General features: G+C 42.1%; 1 protein-coding gene across 1 annotated transcript in view; it reads right to left on the reverse strand.

Moving 5' to 3' along the window:
- Positions 1 to 22,960, reverse strand: part of ASCC2 (activating signal cointegrator 1 complex subunit 2) — a 65,366-nt gene that overhangs the window by 35,969 nt on the left and 6,437 nt on the right. The window contains exons 2-7 of the mRNA XM_073630728.1: positions 19,369 to 19,527; positions 18,469 to 18,639; positions 16,014 to 16,143; positions 13,830 to 13,897; positions 7,927 to 8,034; positions 7,734 to 7,846 (exon numbers count right to left, since the gene is read on the reverse strand). Of these exons, the coding sequence (XP_073486829.1) occupies positions 7,734 to 7,846; positions 7,927 to 8,034; positions 13,830 to 13,897; positions 16,014 to 16,143; positions 18,469 to 18,639; positions 19,369 to 19,527 (749 nt within the window). The remainder of the gene's footprint in view (positions 1 to 7,733; positions 7,847 to 7,926; positions 8,035 to 13,829; positions 13,898 to 16,013; positions 16,144 to 18,468; positions 18,640 to 19,368; positions 19,528 to 22,960) is intronic.

The following is a 22,960-nucleotide window of genomic DNA, read 5'->3' on the forward strand; positions in this document are numbered from 1 at the left end:
AATTAGTAACCACCAACTGAGGCTCTGTGACACCCATGGGGACAGCCGCATTGACAAGTCTAAAGCTTGAATCCTTTTGTTCCAAGCGTACAGGATACTGTTTTGCAACAGTTTTGAATGGAACTGGGCATAGGGAACTGCTTCGAATGAAGCCACCATGGTTTCTAGCAACCTCATGCAAAGGGGAATGGAGGATCGGATCGCCTTTTGACCTGACCATCTGCACCAACTCTCTTATGGAGTTGATCTTTGCCTGAGGCAAGAACACCTTTTCTTGAGCTGTGTCTATGATCAGACCCAAGTAGAATACATAGGTGGACTTTTCAGTTCCTAAGTTTCTTCCCTTGCCTTATCCCCGCCGCAGGATTTGCTAAATTTACAGGCAATCCAACCTTTACCCATCACGGCGGGCTGCGTTTAGCAAAGCTTCAAGGACCGGGTCCCTAGATATCGGGGTTCCAACTCCCTTGAACTCCCTGTAAAAGCACACCACCAGGAAAGCTTTAGGTAATGTAGCAAGACCTAAGCCCTGGGTTCCCAGGCGTTACTGGCAAAACTTTGTGCTTTGGATACAAGGCCCCAGGTACCATTCACTTATGCCTCAGTGGCACTTTGGATAGATCTGGTCTATGGAGGCTATTTAAATCCAGCATGGATCCCTCCTGGAGCTCCTCAGAGCACATCTTCACTCGTGACCAACACCTTAGACCATGGCGAAAAACTGATGTGCTCCTGGAAGGAGGAGGGGGTATATAGGGAGTGAACTTTCTGGTATACCAGTGTTCATCACCTGAAGGTGGACTATAACCCATTAAGTAATTACTTAAGGCTCTGTGTCTCATGATGTATGATAAAGAAAAAAGAATTGTTGCTCTCCACAAAGATTGCCAAGGCTATAAGAAGATTGCCAAGACCCTGAAACTGAGCTGCAGCATGGTGGGCAATACCATAGAGTGGTTTAACAGAACAGGTTCCACTCAGAACAGCCTCCGCCATGGTCGACCAAAGAAGTGGAGTGCACGTGCTCAGCGTCCTATCCCGAGGTTGTCTTTGGGAAATAGACGTGAGTGCTGCCAGCATTGCTGCAAGGGTTGAAGGGGTGGGGGGGTTCAGCTTGTCAATGCTCAGACCATACACCGCACACTGCATCAAATTGGTCTGCATAGCTGTTGTCCCAGAAGGAAGCCTCTTCTAAAGATGACGCACAAGAAAGCCTGCAAACAGTTTGCTATAGACATGGATTACTGGAACCATGTCCTGTGGTCTGATGAGACCAAGATAACCTTATTTGGTTCAGATGGTGTCAAGCGTGTGTGGCGGCAACCAGGTGAGGAGTACAAAGACAAGTGTGCCTTGCCTACTGTCAAGCATGGTGGTAGGAATGTCATGGTCTGGGGCTGCATGAGTGCTTCCGGCACTGGGGAGCAATGGTTCATTGAGGGAACCATGAATGCCAACATGTACTGTGACATACTGAAGCAAAGCTTGATCCCCTCCCTTTGGAAACTGGGCCGCAGGGCAGTATTCCAACATGATAACGACCCCAAACACATCTCCAAGACAACCACTGCCTTGCTAAAGAAGCTGAGGGTAAAGGTGATGGACTGGCCAAGCATGTCTCCAGACCTAAACCGGAATGAGCATCTGTGGGGCATCCTAAAAATGGAAAGTGGAGGAGCACAAGGTCTCTAACATCCACCAGCTCCGTGATGTCGTCATGGACGAGGAGTTGAAGAGGACTCTAGTGGCAACCTGTGAAGCTCTAGAGAACGCCATGCCCAAGAGGGTTAAGGCAGTGCTGGAAAATAATGGTGGCCACACAAAATATTGACACTTTGGGCCCAATTTGGACATTTTCACTTTGGGGTGTACTCACTTTTGTTGCCAGCGGTTTAGACATTAATGGCTGTGTGTTGAGTTATTTGATGGGGCAGCAAAATTACACTGTTATACAAGCTGTACACTCACTACTTTACATTATATCAAAGTGTAATTTCTTCCGTGTTGTCACATGAAAAGATATAATAAAATATTTACAAAAATGTGAGGGGTGTACTCACTTTTGTGAGATACTGTATATGAAAAATTAATTGATGGCCTATATTCTTTCTAGATGCCCTGCACATACTGTAGCGTAAGCAGTTTCTTCCTTTCTGTACTCTAGATTCCTGGCAATTTAATGGCTTATTTCCAAAAGGTTGGAAGTTTGACAATGTGGGGTTGATTTACTATAGGCAAATAGACTGTGCACTTTGGATGTGCACTCATTTTCCCCAGAGCTTAGTAAAAGTGGTAAAGGTCTGCTGATTTCCATCATCCAATCATGTGCAAACAAAATGCTTTTTTTTGTTAACTTTCCTTGCGCTTGTTTGGGTATTCTTTACAAAAGTGGAGGTTTACCACATTTACTAAGAGAGAGAAATAGTGCAATTGCACAGTCTATCTGCCTTTAGTAAATCCACCCGTTTGTTTCTACTGTGAATGAAAGGGACTGGCTGCCATCTATGACCGGATACTTAATAATTGGGCAGCACAAAGTTTAATAATTGATTTATGGGGAGATGAATTCAAAACCAGACATGTTTTAGGAAACAAGGAACACACATTTGAGGCTGGTTTATATTCAATAGATCACCAAGCACTTTCCTGAATTTTAGACATAGGGCCCACAAAATGTTGGAAAGTTCTGCATGCCGTATTTCTGGTGTGCTGAAATACATTTTGCCAATTTAGTCAAATGAAATGGGTCTCCTCATGAATTCAAACTGCTGAAAAGCATGTAAATATATGTATTATATTGAGAACATACACTTAGACCGTATCAAAAAAAAGACAGGGTGTGAGATTTTAAATTCATTCTTATCTTTTATGTTAAAATAAAGTGGTGTCCTATGGACAGCTGTAAAAAAAATCTGCCTTGCAGTATAGGCAGTCCCCGAGTTCCGAACCTCCGACTTGCGAATGACTCCTACTTACGAACGGGAGGCGGCGTGACATTCTGCGCATGCGCGGCCACTTTTTGAAGGCGGGCACCTCGGAAAACGGCGTCTGCTCATGCGCGGCTACTTGACAGAACATCGGAAAATGACGTCTCTGACGTTCTGCGCATGTGCTTCCGACTTACGAACATATCCGACTTAAGAACAAACTGGCAGTCCCTAACCCATTCGTAACTCGGGGACTGCCTCTACTGCTGTCCTATAAAGCCAATAACCAAATAACTCCCCAAATCCTCAGGTTTTCAATTCTGGGGTACCTCACAGCAAGCACAAAGAGCACTTTGCACACTCCCAGTCTTCATAGACAAATTTGTCAAAATAAGAGGGAGAAGGGAACGCTTTCTCCGTGCAAGATGGCTGATGGGTGCCAAAGGGGAACCAGCCCTCCGCCGCAGCCACTGCTGCATCCCCCATCTTGAAAAGTTCCCGCACAGATGTAATAAGTGCGACAACCAGTGCCTTTTCATGCACCACTGCAGATGTGGAGGAATCATCCTCACTCCCTGAGAGGACAGGGAGCTTGACCACCAACCCCACAAGGTGGGCCATGTCCATGGCGGCTAGGGTGTTTAATTTTCTAATGGAAAAAAATAAACTGTAAAATTTTTGCAGACTTTGCTTACGCCCCGAGTCTGCGTGATGTAAAAAATATATATGCTAAATTTCAAGAAGATTGGATAATATTTAGAGGTTGCACACTTTGATCTGTTTTGTAAAAGTAGGCAAAAAAAATATGATTTATCAAATTTCAATTACTTTTATTGGGAAAACTAGAAATCACAAACTTAAAATACTATAAAAACTATACACTAAGTATAATAGGTAATATGATAGGCAAAACACGTGTTATATTAATCAATTTTGAACGATGCAATCCCTTGTTTTGTTCGCTTGGTGACGACTTTTCTGTGATGCTCGACTACCCTCAACAAGAATTGTTATTTGTTCATCCCTGACCGATTCGTTATACTTTGTTATCAGAGCAATTTCTCTCTCTGCGGTATCATTGACAACCTTAAGAGCGTTCACATGGCTTCTTAGAGAATCACTGCAGTATTCTGTCACGTCATGGATCCCAAACAATTCAAAGAAAGTCTTTGTTTTATTAATAACGAAATGGCTCAGGTCTTTTCCTTAAAAAAAAAAAAAAAAAAACATGTTTTTACCCTCTAATCGTTTCACTTCCTTTTTCTTTGCAGGTTTGGTTTCTAAATTTTTAGTCATATTTTCCTTAACAGCCTGAGTAATACGTACGTCCAAAAAACCCAATCCTACGTTTGCTTCTGACAGATACCAAAGGTGTCTCTTAGCAACTGTGAGAGCACATTTTTTGACGTCTGCATCTGGGCAAGTGCTCAAAAGCTGTAGCATATCCAAATCATTCTTTGGAGCCCATCGACTTGCAATTGACTAATGCCAAAAGCAAACATATATGAGGCTGACAAAATGTGCAACCCGTTTCATTCCTTCTAATTGTCGTTGAGGAATATTCAACTGTTTAGTGAAGAGGACAATTTTAAGTGCATATATTGCCTTTGCCATCCACCTTGCTTGATGCAGTGCCCTGGGATCCTGAAACTGAAGTTGTTTTTAGACCAACTTCCTAGGTACAGGAGTGAGAGTTGTAATAACTCTTTGTAGTCTTCTCTTGGATTACTTCCGTCTTTTAGGACATTTTGGATGTAGTTAACCATTTTCACTCGCTGTTCTTCTAGAAAGCCTTGAACGGGACTTTCTTCATCCAGCATTGTTGTATACGACTTCAGCACCCGCCATGGGGCCGCCCACCCAGCACTCGGTTGGTAGGCCGCACAGCTGCAGCCTAAATTTCCGGCCGCCTGCCGCAAATGCGTGGCCTGCGGGGGGACCGGACTGATCCGAGCCACTGAACGGAGGGTCGACACCCAAAAACGGTAAGCAGTGGCCTCCGCCATCCACCCTGGGGCCGCCCACCCAGTGCCCGGCCGGTAGGCTGCAAAGCCGCGCCCCAAATTATGAAAGGGTCGCCGCAGGCGGTCCCCCGATCGCGGATGTCCAGTCACCCACCTCCTAGGCCCGACCACTACAGCAGGTGGGCCCAAGGGATACCCCCCAGTAGCAACCCCGAGGGTGGAAGGGGGAGGACAGGGTGTCCAAAAAGCACCTAGGCCAGAAGCCTGGGCCTCACCCGGAAGGAAGGGAGCGGGGTGGAGGAGAACCCCAGAGGGAGCGACCACCGCAGGGAGTACCCACACCCCACACCACGTCCAGGGAAGGAGAGGAGGCGGCTCCATACTTACCGATCCAGCGAAGCGTGTGGGTAATGCTCCCAGACAGATCCCCTCGCCACCGAAGTGGGGGGCTGTCGGCCATGAGGAACGCTGCCCCAGTTGGACTATGTCACGCCCGACCTAGCGCGTAGCTGCGGTCTTCACGCGCTCACTGGCCAGACTGGGGAGACCACTGGATCTTAGTGCCCAGCCCGGCAGTTGATTGTAGATCTCACCGGAGAAAAATCCAGGAAAAAAGTAAAAACAACGAAAAAAATTCCCAGGACTAAAGAACCCAGCAGGGAACTAGGTCCTTACTCCTGACTAGGCAGAAAAAAAACTGAAGGCCTATAGCTGAGGGGGGGGTGTATACCACCTAGGTCTGCCCATAGGCGTAGCCAAGTCTTTTTTTCTGCTTAGTGTCTTACTCCTGTAGGGGGTGGCATAAACCTATGGTTCTGAAAAATGGAGCGCTGTGTCTGTCAATGAATGAAAGAGAAATGTAAATTTTTAAGTAAAAAAAAAAAAAAAAAAAAAAAAAAGATAACATTTTGAAATTGATGGCAGCAACAAATCTCAAAAAAGTTGGGACAGGGCAACAAAGCCTGGCACAGCAAGTGTACTAACGAGGAAGAACATTTTGCTAATAGGTCATTTAGAGTACATACTGTCACCAAAAGAGATTCTAAGATTCTGCAGAATTCCCTGTATGCAAGGAACAAGACCAAAAGGCATTATTTGGATGCCCATGATTTTCAGGCCATCAGACAACACTGCATTAAAAACGGGCATGATTATGTGATGAACATCACTACATGGGCTCAGGAATACTTCCAAAAAAAATAAAAATCACTGTTAGTTTGCTGTGCCATCCAAAAATGGAAGTTAAAGCTCTATTATGCATAGAAGCTATATCAGAACATGATCCAGAAACACCGCCATCTTCTCTGGGCCAAAGCTTATTTAAAAAGGTCTGTTGCAAAGTGGAAAACCGTTCTGCGGTCAGACCAATCGAAATCTGACATTTTTGGCAACCATGGGCACCGCGTCCTCCAGACTAAAGAGGAGAGGGACCTTTTAGTTTTTTTATCAGAATTCAGTTCGAAAGCCTGCATCTGATAGTATGGGTTGCATTCGTGCATATGGAATAGAAAGCTTGCACATCTGAAAAGGCACGGTCAATGCTGAAAGATATATCTAGATTTTAGAGCAGCATATGCTCCCATCCAGACGGCATCTTTTTCAGGGAAGGCTTTGCATATTTCAGCAGGACAGTGATAAATCGCATACCGCATCTATGACAACAGTATTGCACCATATTAGAAGAGTCCGGGTGCTCAACTGGCCTGCCTGTAGTCCAGACCTTTCAATAATTAAAAATATTTGGTGCATCTTGAAATGAAAAATATGACAAAGACAACCCAGGACTGTTAAGCAGTTAGAATTCTATATTAGGCAAGAATGGGACAACATTCCTTTCCCAAAACTCCAGAAACTGGTCTCCTCAGTTCTCAGACATTTACAGAGTGTTGTTAAATAAAGAGGGGTGTTACACTTTGGTAAACATGAACCTGTCCCGACTTTTTTAAGACATGATACTGCCATCAATTTCAAAAATTCCTTTCTTTTTTTTTTTTTCTTAAAATGGTACATTTTGTCAGTTTAAACATTTGATGTGTTTTCGATTATCTATAGTGAATGTATTTATGAGATTGCAAATTATTGCATTCTGTCTTTATGTAGATTTTACACAGCCTCCCAAGTTTTCGGGGGTTGTATATGGTCTTCTAACATATGAAATTTCAATTATGTTAGAGGTAATTACAGCATTACGAATGAGCTACACAATCATGTACTGTTTGTTCTTGCATGATTGCCCTGTATGTATTATCTCAAGGTTTGTAACTCTAACGCATGAACATTTTTAAACATTAGCAATTTTAACTTCTGTTGGGCTGACTTTATCATAATCTCACGGGAGAACATATCACTAATATCCTTTTCATTTCTAACTCACTGAGCTCAGAGGGAACAGCCAACATGATCCATCATTACTGTCACTCAGAGATAAGCACTATCACAAATGTAAAGCCACTGTCACTACTAAACAGAAGGCAGTAAAAGTGGCTCATAAATGGGTAAAGTCATATCCTGGCTGCTTTGTGCAAAACCCAGTTTGCTGTATCAAGGCACAACAACTAAGAATACTACATCACCAGAGTGTGTGTGTGGATGGTGGTTGTGGTTACTGAATCTTTAGTACTATGTGGACAGTCTAGAGGCCTAGGAGGAAAGACACCCCAGCCCTAGGCGCCCAAGCTGCAACAGCCATTGACCTCACTAAAGATGGATTACTACTGCTACACAAGTCTTTTCCCCGATGTCAGCACTATGAACACGTAGACTTTCAGTGTGTTATAAATGTAGGGACAATTTGTTTGCATTGCCAACTTGCCAAACAAAATCACTTGTTATATTCACATACCTACTCAAGAAATTGTGTTTTTGTAAAGCCTGAGAGGCAGATGGAAAGATTTCGAGGAACGCCCAAATTGTGCTGGATGTGTCACAGAGATAAAAGACTGTATCTTGTAATTTCTGTAATGACAGTGAAGAAATTTTAAGAAACAGAAATATAGGGAAAATGTCATTCTTTCAGTAAAACATAACTAACTGACCTGCTGTGTCATATCTAGAGGCGATGTAGGTTTCTCATCTCCCAGCTTCAGAGGTTCTTTACAATCGTCCTGCTGAAGCCCACAAACATTCATAATGGAACTGAATACCTTTTGAGGATTGTGCAATAAAGAAAATTAGAATAGATGTCAAAAAAATTATTTTCTACAACAAACCAAATACTATAATACTATATTAATTAATCGGCATTGGCCGATTGTGCTGATAAAAAAGGCCGATTATAACTTCAGCGAGACTTGCAAATGACTTCTATAATAGAAGTCAATGCAAGTTGCCTGAAGTCTTCTGTGGAGTGACTTCTCTTCTCTTTGGGCAGCCTGCCAAGTCTGATAAAAGAAACTAAAGAGATACAATGTTTCCACTTATCAATGAACTGAACTCAGTGTGGAGGAGTTCTCAGTTTAACCATTTAAAGACTAAATCTTTTCTGACATTTGTTGCTTACAAGTAAAAATCCTGTATTTTCTGCTAGAAAATCACTTAGAACCCCCAAAAATTATATATATATTTTTTAGCAGAGACCCTAGAGAATAAAATAGCGGTTGCTGCAATATTTTATGTCACATGGTATTTGCGCAGCGGTCTTTCAAACGCAATTTTTTTTTGAAAAAATACACTAATGAATAAAAAAAAAATAATAATAATAATAATAATAGGCAGTAAATTTAGCCCATTTTTTTTTCGTCCAAAAGTTTTGATTACCTGTTTAAAATGTAAGAAATTTTCTGTATCACTTATTACTTAAGGCTGTTTTCACACTGGAGCAGGTGGGCATTGACAGTAAAACGCTGCTAGTTTTAGCTGCGCTTTACCGTCATTTTAGCGGTGCTATTCGGCTGCTAGCGGGGTGCTTATAACCCAGCTAGCGCCCGAGGAAGGGGTTGAATGCGCCCGTGAAGCGCCGCTTCCGAATCGCTTTGCAGGCGCTTCGGCAGAGATGCGCATTCATTTTCATTTCAATGGGCAGGAACGGTGGCGGAGCGATATACACCGCTCCAAAGATGCTGCTTGCAGGACTTTAACATCCTGCCTCAGTGTGAAAGCACTCAGGCTTTCACACTGAACTGCAGGGGAGCCGTTTTGCAGGCACTTTACAGGCACTATTTTTAGCCCAAAAGCACCTGAAAAACGCCCAGTTGTGAAAGGGGTCTAACTGTTAGATTTTATGAGATGAAGGGAAAAAAAAAAAAAAATCGTCATCATATCGGCCGCCGCGATTTCTAAATATCGGCATCGAAAAACCCATATCGGTCAACCTCTAATATTAGATATACGTTTTAGAACCTTAGGACAGAAGAGATATGATGAGAAGATGGATTTCTACAGGTCTTCCTGTCAGTAGAAGCATAACACTTTAGACAACCTCCATTGAAGTGACTGTAAAAAGGCAGAAAGTTTTTTTATTTTAATGCATTCTATGCATTAAGATAAGAAGCATTCTGTGTGCAGCACCCCCTAATACTTACCTGAGCCCCATCTCTATCCAGAGATTGTAGATTGTACTTGTTTTGATACTAGGCTATGTGTATAATTGGTGTGGTGATATTGTACGAATGGAGGGATTCCTTACCAACCTTTAAACGCATATAGACTGAATAGATTGAGATTGTGTTTGGTTACTGGTTGGTATTAGCTTCTTCTGACCATGTATATATATTATTTTTTTTTTTTTACAATAAAGGTGCTTTATTTGAAAAAAAAAAAAAAAAAAAAAAAAAAAAAAAAAAAAAAGTACAACACAATATGACTGAAGATCAAAAAAGTGTGCCAACACAATGTAGTGTAAATACAGAAAATGATTGTGACATTTTCATGACATTGCGACAGTGATATAGTGGTAATAAACAGTAACCTACAGAACACAGTACCAGTAAGGAACCACAGTCTCCCTTAGGGAGGTTTACAAATGCCAATGGACACTGCAACCATATGTGGGGAAAAAATAAATAAATAAATAAATAAGTGATGGAGACAGACCCCTCGACTAATACCACGACCCAAACAACCCATGAGCACTTATCAAGGAACATCAGGTCAGGGTCCAGGGGGACCATACTTTTTCAAACTTCCAAGAGCATTCCCTGTTTGAGTATGTAATTTTATATAAGAGAAGCGCCTCATCCACCAGCCTCTCCCAAGTGGAAACATTAGGTGGAGTCGAAGAAGCCCACTTCAATAGAATTTTCTTTTTTGCATAATACAGGAGCCATGCTATAAGGAGCTTGGAGTGGTGAGAGCATTGTTCATCATCTGGAACTCCCAATAAGGCTAGTGAAGGGGTGGGTGTTATGCCGCGTACACAAGACCGGACTTTACGGCATACTTTGTCCGGCGGACTTTACGACTGACTTTACGAATGAACAGACTTGCCAACACACGATCAACCAAAGTCCAACGGATTTGTATGTGAACAAGGAAGTTCGTAGCCAGTAGCCAATAGCTGCCCTAGCGTCAGTTTTTGTCCCTCAGACTAGCATACAGACGAGCGGACTGATTTGAAACAGGTTTTATTTCTAGGTCCGTCGAACTTTTGGGGAAAAAAAAAGTCCTTAGATGAAATTACTTGTCTAGGGCCCTGCTCCAAGCAATCCTCCCATGCCTCCCTATCCAGGGAGGGAATGTCCCCCTGCCAGTACTCCCATCATTTTTCCCATTTTGGCTGAGTCAGTAGAAAGGAGAGCACCATAGAGGGTAGATAAGGGCTTATCCAGCTCACCTGGGTTCAGTAGGCCTTCAATAGGGTCCATTTTGAGGTTAGGAGACTGAGGGAACTGAACCCTAGCTGCATGACGCAGTTAATACCGAAACAACATCCAGCCTGGCAGGCCGAATCTCTTGGAAAAGTTCAAAAAGACACCAACCGGCATAATATCCACCAAGGTTTTTACCCCATAGCCGAGGGTCAGGGACATTTTGAAAAATGGGAAAGATAGAGGTTACCCCACAGAGGCTGAGCAGGTGACAGCTGACCTGGTTGAATAAAGTGTGGCGTTGCAGTCTTCCACACTGTCCAGGTGGTGTACAACGGCACCGGCATAGAAGGGTAAGCTCACGGTCCCCTATAGATCAGGTTACGAAGATCCATTAAGGATCCAAAATACGCCACCTCCAAGCAATTGGCCATGTTGGATCTGGAGCTTTGGAACCACCAGAATGCAGAGACCAAAACCGCCGCCCAAAAATATACTCGAAAATCCGGTAGTGCCAGTCCCCCCAGGTTCTATGGTAAGGACAGGGTAGATATGGATAGACGGGGGGGGGGGGGGGGGGGGAGGGAGTTTTGGGAGGGCGTCCATAGACGTTCTCCCAGAACCGCGGCACTCATCAGGCACCCTCTGTGACCAATGTGACCTTCGGATCACAATCACAGTGCCCCTTTACCATGTAATCAGTTGTGATTGGTCACAGCTGATCATATGTACACAGACTTGCCGGTTATCGGCAGTCCTTTCCTCACGAACTGTGTCTGCGTGAGGAAAGGAGTGCACATCAGTGAAGAAGAAAATAACTTAATTGCAAAACAGAAACTAAGAAAAACCTTTTTTTTTTTCCAAAATGTTCAGTCTCTTTTCCTTTGTTTAGCAAACAATATTAAAAACCCAGTGGTGATTAAATACCACCAAACGAAAGCTTTGTCTCAAAAAAAAAAAAATTCATGATAAAAATTTCATATGGGTACAGGGTTGCATGACCACGCAACTGTCATTCAAATGCGACAGCGTTGAAAGCTGAAAATTGGTCTGGGCAGGATGGGGGTGAAAGTGCCCGGTATTAAATGGTTAAAGAAAAACTAGAATGCTTTTGGGTCAATTTTATTTTTTTAGATTTTTAAACAGGTGTACTTTATATTCATTCACTTTAGGGCTACAAATCTCGGTTTTACAAATAAACATGGCAAAGAATTTCCAGACCACTGTGGGCTAGCTAAATAGACACCCCCCCCCCCCCCCTTAGTAGCTCTCGGTCTTAAACCTTGAATGGAGCTGTCTAATGAGGAGTAAGGCTGGGTTCACATATATGCAAATTGGATGTGGATTTCTCTGCATCCAATTCGCATGACAGGCGAGTGTGACCGGATCTCAATGAAGCTGGTTCACAAAGTTCCGGGATGGCCATGGAGCGGATTGCAAAGGGGCTCCTGTGCGTGTTTGGGTCTGGTTCAGGGGCAAATTCAGGCAAAAATTCAGAACACTATATTGTCAAAAGGATTGGGACGCCTGCCTTTACAAGAACTTTAATAGCGTCTTAGTCCATAGGGTTCACTAATGAGTTGGCCCAACCATTGCAGTTATAACAGCTTCAACTCTTCTGGGAAGGCTGTCCGCAAAGTTTAGGAGTGTGTCTATGGGAATATTTGACCATTCTTCCAGAAGACCTTGCTTTTTTTCACTGGTCCAAACCATTTGGTGGGGGGGGGGATTATGGTGTGGGGTTGTTTTTCAGGAGTTGGGCTTGGCCCCTTAGTTTCAGTAAAGGGAACTCTTGAGGCATCAGCAAACCAAGACATTTTGGACAATTTCATGCTACCAACTTTGTGGGAACAGTTTGGGGATTGCCCCTTCCTGTTCCAATATGACTGCACACCAGTGCACAAAGCAAGGTTCAAAAAGACTTGGATGAGCGGGTGGAGGAACTTGACTGGCCTGCAGACTCCTGACCCCGATAGAACACCTTTGGGATGAATTAGAGAGGAGACTGTGAGGTCTTCTTATCCAACATCAGCGCCTGACCTCACAAATGCACTTCTGGAAGAATGGTCAAACATTCCCATAGGCACACTCCTAAACCTTGTGGACAGCCTTCCTAGAAGAGTTGAAGCTGTTATAGCTGCAAAGGGTGGGCCAACTCAATATTAAAACCTACTGACTAAGACTGTGATGTCATTAAAGTTAACAGGCGTCGTAGGTATAAATCATTTAAATACCTACAAAAGTAACTAAGGAAATGATATATATCTTTAATTTAAGTTTACGTGAACCCAATGTTTAATATTTGAAATTTCATGATATTTACCTATATAATCCCTACTGTAAAACAATGAGCTTACTTTATAGATCCTTGTAAACTTACTTTATGTATCTTTATAATATTGTATACTCAATAAACTTCTTTTGACAAGTTAACAGGCGTCCCAATACTTTTGACAATATAGTGTATGTGAACCCAGCCTAACTGCTTTTACTAATTTTCTTCTATATGTACATTTTTGTTTGACCTGTTGAGGTCGGTGAACACAATGGGGTTGATTTATTGGAGAGTGCAAAATCTGGTGCAGCCGTGCATGGTTCTCAAACAGCTTCTAACTTAAGCTTGTTCAATTAAGCTTTCACAAAAAAAAATAATAATAAATAAATAAATAAAAAAAACACCCACACACCTGTAAGCCGATTGGTTTCTTTAATATTTATCAGCCTTTATAAAATACACTATACATTTATTATAAAGGTACACAAAAACAAGAATACAAGAAGTCAATCCAAAGGGAGCCATATTGGCAGGGGTCACGGTCAAACAATTTTCATTGTTTTGTTTTAGTTTTGTATAGTGTGGAAGAGTTAGAACTGCTGCCAGATTTAAACTGATGTTCGTGTTACAACTGAGTTGATTCACCCTATTATGGCAAATGCACAAATTTACAGTATTCATCGGAAAATGAGGGGAGTGGAAATATTTCCTGGAAAGGACAACTGCTCTGGTAACACGTCGAAGATACTTAAGAGTGATTTCCTCTTATTTCCTGCTCTGTCTTCGGGACAGGAAGTAGTGGGAAATCACCCCAGCACAACTGACAGCTTTTTTAACCATTCCCCACTGTATCCAAAGCTGAAGTGTAAATTAACTGACCAAATTTTTCTAGCAAATGATTCACAAAGACTTAACCTACCTGTAGTAATGTAGGTATGCTGTCATCAAGATCCTGGTAATAGCTTGGTTGCTGCTGGAAGATGTTACCTGTAAATACACAAGAAAACTGATGTAAAATGCTGCAATTTCCCACAGTAACCCTGGTAGTCGGTTATGCCAACAGCTTCATATTGTTCAGGTCCTTGCAGGAAGGAACACCACTGTCTTACTAACAAAATCTTAAAAACAGGAAATATAGAAAAGTGCACAGATCTGGCACAGCATATAAAACTTTGTTAGTAATAGAATCAAACATAATGTACTTACATTTTGTATGCTAGAAGAAATTCTTTCCACACAATCTGGGAGAGAAGGGGGAAGATGCAGCCACCAGGACCAGTGGTTTTGTACCAAGAATGTCCAGTTTCTAGCCTCCTGTCAGCAGACAGACTGTTGCAGCAGCTGGAGCCCTGCTTTAGGTCTCCTCCTACTTCTTAAATTAGTGGTTGATATTGCTATGCATTTCATGGGTAGGTCTCCCTTCCCCAAGCCTACCAGCATACAGGACACTGTAAATTATAAAGGGGAGAGTGGGGACCACTGTAACAAAGTGGAACTACATTCACCTCCTCTCCAGCTCCGTGTTGCCTGCCAACATCTTGCCGTGATCTTCTTCTGGGCACGGGATCTTCAGCCATCTTGATTGGCCATGCCCCAACATAATGTGGTTCTTCTGCAATAAAAGTTCTGCCCGTTTGCAAACTTTTCTTTTTGGTGTCAAGCTCTATTTTAACCTCTTAATGTGATTGTAAATGCTCAATCTTTTTTCTCTTAAAAAATAACAAATATGTTATACTTACCTGCTCTGTGCAATAGTTTTTAACAGAGAAGCCCCAATGTCCCCCGCTGGCGCTCCTGGCCTCTCCTCTTCTTAGTGTGCCACCATAGGAAGTCGCTTCCTATGGTGGCACACTTGTGAGCTCGATCTTGAGCCACGCTGTCCGTATCCACTGATACAGACAGCGCAGCTCAGACCTGCCCTGCCTCCCACTCTCTGCTCACAGAATTTGACTGAAAGAAATGGCTCCCACTGCTGCCCAAGTCCCTGTGAAAAGAGGGAGAGAGGGGAGAGAAGACTGCAGCCGGGCACATCCCTGGATCGCTGACAAGCTCAGGTAAGTACTTAGAGAAGGGGGGGGGGGGGGGATGGAAATGGCTAAAAGGGTTTTTTTTTTTTGTTTTGTTTTATTTTTTACCTTAAAGTGATACTAAAGTCTTGTTTTTCTTTTTCTTTCAAAATAACGTGTACTTATCCGCTCTGTACAGTGGTTTTGCACAGAGCAGCCCCAATCCTCCTTCTGGTGTCCCTCGCTGGCGCTCCTGGTCCCTCCCCCTCCTGCAGCTTGCATTAAGATAAAAAAAAAAAAACCTTCTGCCTGTTCAACCACTTTAATGCAGGGAATGCATTACGGTAAAAACACCAAGGCTTTAGAAGCGCTGAGTGGGGTGTCAGACTTAGTCACTTAGCGCCATTGATTTGGGATCCCTGAAGCTATCCCAACATAAAAAACAATATGAATAAAACATAGAAAAGCATAAAAACCTTTTGAAACATAAAACAGACACTGTCTGTTTACTTATGCTTTATATAAGTGTTGCTGCAGTGGAATATCCGCAAGGTGTGCAGACAAAGCATGGGAGTGTTTCAATCCACTCTGCTGACAGGAGTCTGAAAACTGGACAATCTGAGTACAACTGTTGGCCTGGTGATTTCATCTTTCCTTTCTCACCCACACTGTGTACAAAATGTTCTTACTGCATAGAAAATGTAAGTGCATTGTTGAATTTTATCAAGTATAAGGCTGCAATTCACACCTCAGCACTTTGTAGCTTGAAGCTCAAAGATGCTCAACAGGCAAAATCTCATTGATTTCATGGGCCCCATTCATGCTTAGATGAGAATAGGGGCCATTAAAATGAAACGGGATTTTGCTTGCTGATCGTCTTCGAGCTAAAAAACGCTGGAGGTGTGAATGCAGCATAAAGTGTTTTTTGCTGAGCCAGATCTGTGCGTTTTTTCTTATCTATCTTTTAAGGTTTTACTGCAAGACGTTCTGGTTGTTGAGGACATCACTGCTTTGATAAAACCTGTTGACAAAGATGGACTGACTTAGCGTGGATTTGATGAGTGACTTTTCACTGTGTTCTCATTAAGCTTACTTACTAATCATCTTCTGTAGAAGAGAAGAATTTCCTTTACCAAACAGGATGCATATATCCAAAAGTTTTGGAATGTCGAAAAGATAGTTGTTGTAAATAATCTCACCGAACACAGAGGGAGTAATATGATGATCCTGCAGGAGATACAAAGCAAAGACCCGGTCAGGATAAATATCACCTTCTAATGACAAACCATTACATTTGGTGCAATTTTTTGTTCTCCGAGGGCCATGAACCTTAAAAATCAACTCCGAGTAGGTGATTTGCATGCAACAGAATGTAAATGCAGTTTAGGTGCGGTGTGTTTTACATGCGTAACCAATCTATGTAATCTGGGCTTTGATGAAGGTGCATCAAAGATGCAGCAAGCCGGCTTTTTTTTGCATTAAATAGCAAGCAGTGTTAACAGTTCCTAAAGAAAAGATGGTGACAGGCCTGAGCCTCTTAAAATTAAGCATATTTACAGGTACTTCCAGGGGCGCCTCGTCCTTTCTTAAAAAGACTGAAAAGATTCCTTTATAAAATGGTTCAAACAAACCATTGGGCTATACAAATCGCTGGACTCTTACCACACCTGGGCACAATGCCACAATGCCATTTCAATTCAGAAAATGCATATTCTGTTTTGAATGGTTTCAGGGATCAACTAAGTATTTAATAAAAAGCATATTGTTCGATTGTGTCTTCCCAAAGTTCCATAAATTATGCGCAAGCCCATCCAACAACTCTTAAAATTTCGAAACAGTCATCTGCACAAAAAATAATAATCCTGCAGGTAGCTATTTTTATATTATAAATAGGTTGCAAAAACTTTTTGAATAACAGAACAAACCATTCCAAATACATAACAGCACATTCACAGTGATCTACAATCCTAAAAGTGATTCAATACAATCCAAAAACAAAGGACCATAAAAAGCTGGGCACCTGCTGAAGTTTTAGGTACTTTTTTTACATGGTTCGTAAAAATTATCCAGCTTAGACATGTGGCAAAAATCTTTCAGGTTATTTCCACTCTTCCTCAATATATGCCCTCCCTTCCCCTTTGAAACAACATCAAATTTAATTTTGTTTTTTTAAAAAGGTGATTTTATGAATTTTCAAATACAGAACAGGGAAGAGAAAACAGAACAGGGCACATAATGACAGGCCAGCAGTACAGAAAGTTATGCATAGAAGCCTATTAAAAAAACGTACCCAAAACATCAGCTGGTAAGATTGCACCATAAAAAGGTACAACAGGGAAACAAACAGGTACAGGTAAGAGATCTCAGGAAGTACATTCAAATATGGAATAATTCCTTTCAGGACCACAAAGACATCATTATACAGTCCAATCGAAAACTCAAAAAAAGACTGCAATGCCCTGTACACACGATCGGACATTCCGACAACCAAATCCATGGATGTTGGCTCAAACTTGTCTTGCATACACACGGTCACACAAAGTTGTCGGAAAATCCATTCGGAGCGCGGTGACATAAAACACGTACGTCGGGACTATAAACGGGGCAGTAGCCAATAGCTTTCGTCTCTTAATTTATTCTGAGCATGTGTGACACTTTGTGCGTCAGATTTGTGTACACGCGATCGGAATTTAACCGATCGTATTTTGTTGTCGGAAAATTTTATAGCCTGCTCTCAAACTTTGTGTGTCGGAAATTCCGACGGAAAAAGTCTGATGGAGCCCACACACGATCGGAATTTCCGACAACACAATCCGATCGCACTTTTTCCATCAGAAAATCCGTGTGTACAGGGCATAAGAAATCAAACCTCTAAATCTCCTAACACTGCAAATGTCCAGCTCAACCAAAGTTTATCAAATTTTTTTTAGGGCAGTACGTATCATTTTACATATCCAAGGCCTTATTAACTAGATCTATCCACAATGGTGGGGGGGGGGGGGGGAGCTGGCGCCTTCCATTGAAAAGCAATAGCTTCTAAAAAAAAGAAGAAGGAGGAGGAGGGACCTGAGCAATCGTTTTTGTGCGTCTCGAAGTTCCGCCTCTGCAAAGCCTCCTAACAAGCATCTGGCAGAGGCAAAATTTAATTTACTTTTTGTGGTGACACCTTTACAGTAGAACTCATAGAAGTACATCATTAAGCAAATGAAGGTTATACAATCTAATCAGTGACCTCCATCACAGAGGGGTCATGATGGAAGTGTATCTTTAATAAATAGCGGGATACTAATATAGCCACCTCCCTGTTGCCATATTGTAAAAATGCTTTTATAAACGGCAATTAAGAAATAGCCCTTGTGCAGCTTGTGCACACAATGACGGCTGTGAAGCACAACAGCAAGTTCTGACTTTTCTCTGACTAGCTGCATTCTTGTTCCAGCTATTGGTTTAAAATGAGGACTAGGAAATTAGCATTTGAGGAAGGAAATCATCAGTGGTAGTTTCTATATTTCTATAAGTATAGATTTCCTTTAAAAGGTGACAGAGTTGTACCTTTGATTCTTTGTGTGTTGACATTCGCAGGAAGGTTAGGAAAAAAAAGTGATGAAGTTTGTCCTGCACCTGCTGCACAGCAGGTGGGAAAGGTGTACATCTATCATATTTCCGTGGAGCATTGCTCAAATAGGAGTCCAGGCATTTCTGCAAAGATTCATCAAATATCACCTGTGGCAGACAAGACAGGAAGAAAAGCCACATCAACAAAAAGAGGCAAAATTGATCATTGTTTAAAATATGTCAAAAAAAAAAAAAAAAAAAAAAAAAAAAAAAAGGAAGAAGAGGAGCTAAAGCACATACTTCAGAAAGGTTAAAGTGATTGTAAATACTGTTTTTCCCCCTTTTTCTCTTTTTTTAGTAACAAACAGGCTTGTACCTACCTGCTCTGTGCAATGGAATTGCGCAGAGTGGCTCAGAACCTCCTCTATTCAGGTCCCCCACTGGCTCTCTCTCTGGCAGGTACCTCCATGGAAAGCTGCTTTCTATAAGGGCACTTTTTTGTGTGGGCTCGCTCCCGAGCCTCACTGTCTATCTATAAACACAGACAGCTTTGATTGACAGCACTGGGAGCCAATGACTCTCATGCCTCAGCAAAGCCTGCGAGACCCAGAAGTGAGGGGAGAGAAGAGCTGCAGAGGTGCACAGAGCTGGATCAAATGACGGTTCAGGTAAGTAAAAAAGGGGGTGAGGGGAGATACTAATGCCTAAACATCGTTTACCGTAATGCAAGGAATGTATTAGGGTAAAAAATGTTCAGGCTTTATAACCACTTTAACGATGGGAACAGTCGTTAAACCCTGGGCTAAATATTGAGTACAGCCAACAGTCAAGATAGCGAAGACAATAAAAGCACACAAAATAGATCATATTCAGGAAATTTGGCTGGCATCTCCTTACCTGGCACCAGAAACGATCATGTGGCAGTGATAATAACCATTGCAAATCCTTTGTGATAAAATCTGCCCTTTCCAAAAACTCCTCCAGAAGAGCTGGGCCACAGGCGTCAGGTGGCGAGGTATATGTTATAAAGTTCCTGGACAGCACTCTCTTTGGGTCCTGCAGAATTACAAGGAAACAGAAAAGTTGACAGCTTTATAAATAATCTGCATTTAAAGTATAATTCCACTTTTGCTGAGAAAGAGAAACAATCCCCTCTGAGAGATCAGTGCATTGCAAGGATTTTAAAGGAGAGCTCCACTTTCTTAAAAGAAAAACAAACAAAAAGATTATTAAAATAATATAACATATACAACTGCTGCACAAGCCATTTTGTAATTTAAAGTTATTAAAAATTACCTTACCATTTGAATCGGAAGCCACTGTCATTTCGAGAAAATGCAAAGCAATATGGCAACCTGGAGGTTTTTTGTACAAACTCGGTGTACAGAACAGCCCCAGAAACATAATTTCCTGCTTCTGTCTTGATTCACTGATTTTTTTCAGAAGTCTGCACTAAGACACAAGTAACATTTTAGGCATCCTCTGCAACAGGAATTTCATTTTTAGTAAGATACTCCCTAAAGGTTAAGGGGTTGTAAACCCTCAAGGTTTTTTTCACCTTAATGCATTCTATGCATTAAGGTGAAAAACCTTCTGTGCTTCAGCTGCCCCCAGAGTCCACCCAAACCCATCTGAAATGACGAGCAGAGCAGCTCCAGCCGCCGTTTCCATCCTCGTTGGATAGCGCCCCCCCCCCCTCTTTTTCTTACCTGAACCCTTCATTTCGAACAACAAGCACAGCAGCTCCAGCCGCCATTTCCGTTCTGGTTGGATAGACTGATAGCAGCAGGAGCCATTGGCTCCCACTGCTATTGATCAAATCCAGTGACAGGAGAGCGGGGGGCGGGGCAGAGTCCTGCTGTCTGTGTCAATGGACGCAGCAGCGGGACTCGTGAGTGAGCCCGCGTGGGTGCCCCCAGGCAAAGTGGCTCTCTGTGGGGGAACCTGATGAAGAAGAGGAGCCAGGAGTGCCGCCGGGGCACCCCAGAAGAAGAGGATCAGGGATGCTCTGTGCAAAACCCTTGCACAGAGCAGGTAAGTTTAACATTTTTTTTTTTAAATGAACCTTTACAAATTAATTACTTTTACTACTTCTAAAGAGATGTAGACACTGCAGCTTTCCTCATTAGAACACTATCAAGGGAACTCATAAAGAGTGTCTATTCCTTAGAATTCTATCATGCTCCTGCACATGTGGGCGTGGGCATCAGATTCACGGACCTGTTGCAAACAGGTATATTAATATGCACACAAACTTATGTGTGGAATCGCACAAAGACCAGAATATCAATACGGATACTCTGTTTTCAGTGCAGCTAAACCCCCTCCCGCCACCGCAGCTGTCACACAGAAAGCACAGCGGCTGAAGAGTTTTGTAGTTGGGTGGGTGGAGACCGTTGGGGAAGCCGAGACACTAGTTCCTCATTAGGTCTGCTCACCTTGTGATTGACAGCAGGCAGATCCATAGCAAATAGACACTCGCTATAAAATCTGAACACTGTCTGTTGTCAATCACTAAGAGAGAAGACCTGATGGAAACTAGTGTCTCAGCTTCCAAATCAGAGTCCAACCACTGTCAGCGTCACTGGTTGCTAGGAGACTGTTGGATGACAGCTTGCTATGGGGGCACTCAGTGGGGGGGGGACCCCAGAAAAAGAGAAATTGGGCCTGCTCTATGCAAAACCACTGCACACAACAGGTAAGTATAACATGTTTGTTATTTTAAAACAAAAAATTCAATAATATATTACTTGAACACTTCCGAACACCATGACCTTTCACCTACCCCACTCCTCTCTTTTTCGTTCTTTTAACTCCCTTTTGTCCCCCAACTATTTTAACATCTACAAATGTTTCTTCTTATCTCTTTGATTCGCAACCCCTCACATTTCCTCTGCTGCTAAAAACATGATACATATCTATCCCACACTTGTTGGTTTGAGAAAACATTTGTCTGTGTCCCAATAAACATTATTTCCCTCACTTCCTGTCCAGCCTGACACACATTACTTAAATAGGAAGAAAGGGTAAATCTGTAAAATCTGCTAAATCGGTAAATGAAAGCAGCAAAATCCTCACAGAAGTTATAAACCTTTCCTCCCCTGCTGCAATAGTGTTTTTTTTTTTTTTTTTTTTCTGTCTCCCTATTCGGGAACATTAGTATTACAGGCAATTATATAGCACTGGCAACGTATGCAGTGCTTTACATACTAATTCAGTGACATTAGTCCCTGCCCCTATGGTGCTTATAATCACTATATCCTATGCTCACGCATACTAGGGCTAAATTAGACAGGAGCCAATGACCTACCAGCATGATTAAGAGTGTGGGAGGAAACCAGAGTATCTGGAGGAAACCCACGCAAATACAGGAGAACATGCAAACTCCATGCAGTCAGTCCCCTGGCAGGGATTCAAACTGAGGACCCCAGTGTTGTAAGGCAGAAGTGCTCACCACTAAACTACTGTGCTGACTTCTTGTTCTCTGTGCTATGAGACAGGAAGTGGAAAAAAAGAAATGTTCCCTGACTTCCTGTTCCATCTGAATGAGGAGAAATCTCCTAAATGAGGACAGAACAAAAAAAAAAAAAAAAAAAAAAAAGCCCCAAACACACTATCAGATTTTCTGCTGATTTGTTTCCTTCAGATTTACCAAAACCATATAATATGAGGTCAAACCTTAGGAGTTTCAATTTGTATGCAATCAGGCAGGCCCTTGTACTACATGGTTTTGGTAAATCTGAAGACGAAAATCAGCAGAAAATCTGATAGTGTGTATGGGACTTTAGCTTGGGCTTTAACCAGCAGATTAGCAGCAATTGTAATGTATGTAGGTTATATGATCTTTTTGTAGGGATCAATGGGACTAATAAATACAGTAACTCATCTGTATAGCACTGACAAGGCTGAAGACACCTGTTGAAATTAGGAAGTTTAATTAGATGATGAATTACTCATCTGTATAGCACTGACAAGGAGGAAGTTTAATTAGATGATGGATTACAATGGAGCTCTCCTTTTCAGACAGCAAGAAATGTAACTAAAAGCAGCACAAGAACTGTTGATCTTCCAGGCACACTTGTCATATTTTATTGCTTTGATGTAACCAAATAACCATTAAATAAAAAAATCAGTTTGTGATATTTTTGGCAATTTCGACCACAAACTCACTTGAAATAAGGAAACTATAGAAATTGACAGATTACCGTAGATAGTTCAATTCCATGTGATTCCCCCCCACCCCCACTTGAAACTGGACAGAAAATTTTAAACATTTCTGTGTGAATAACTTAGCAAGGATGAGTGAATCAGACCACAATTAAAGTGTATTTAAAGCCAAAAACAGGTTTTTATTGCTGTCTGCATCCCATTAGGGAGATTCATTCTCTGTCTGTGGCCATCATCACAGGAATTAAAGTGAGGGACAAAACAGAATTTTGAGTCACCACCAAACCAGAATTGGATATAGGAACCTCCTAATGGGGTAACT

Source organism: Aquarana catesbeiana, linkage group LG01, assembly GCF_042186555.1.
Source record: "Aquarana catesbeiana isolate 2022-GZ linkage group LG01, ASM4218655v1, whole genome shotgun sequence".
In the NCBI taxonomy this organism is placed as follows: domain Eukaryota; kingdom Metazoa; phylum Chordata; class Amphibia; order Anura; family Ranidae; genus Aquarana; species Aquarana catesbeiana.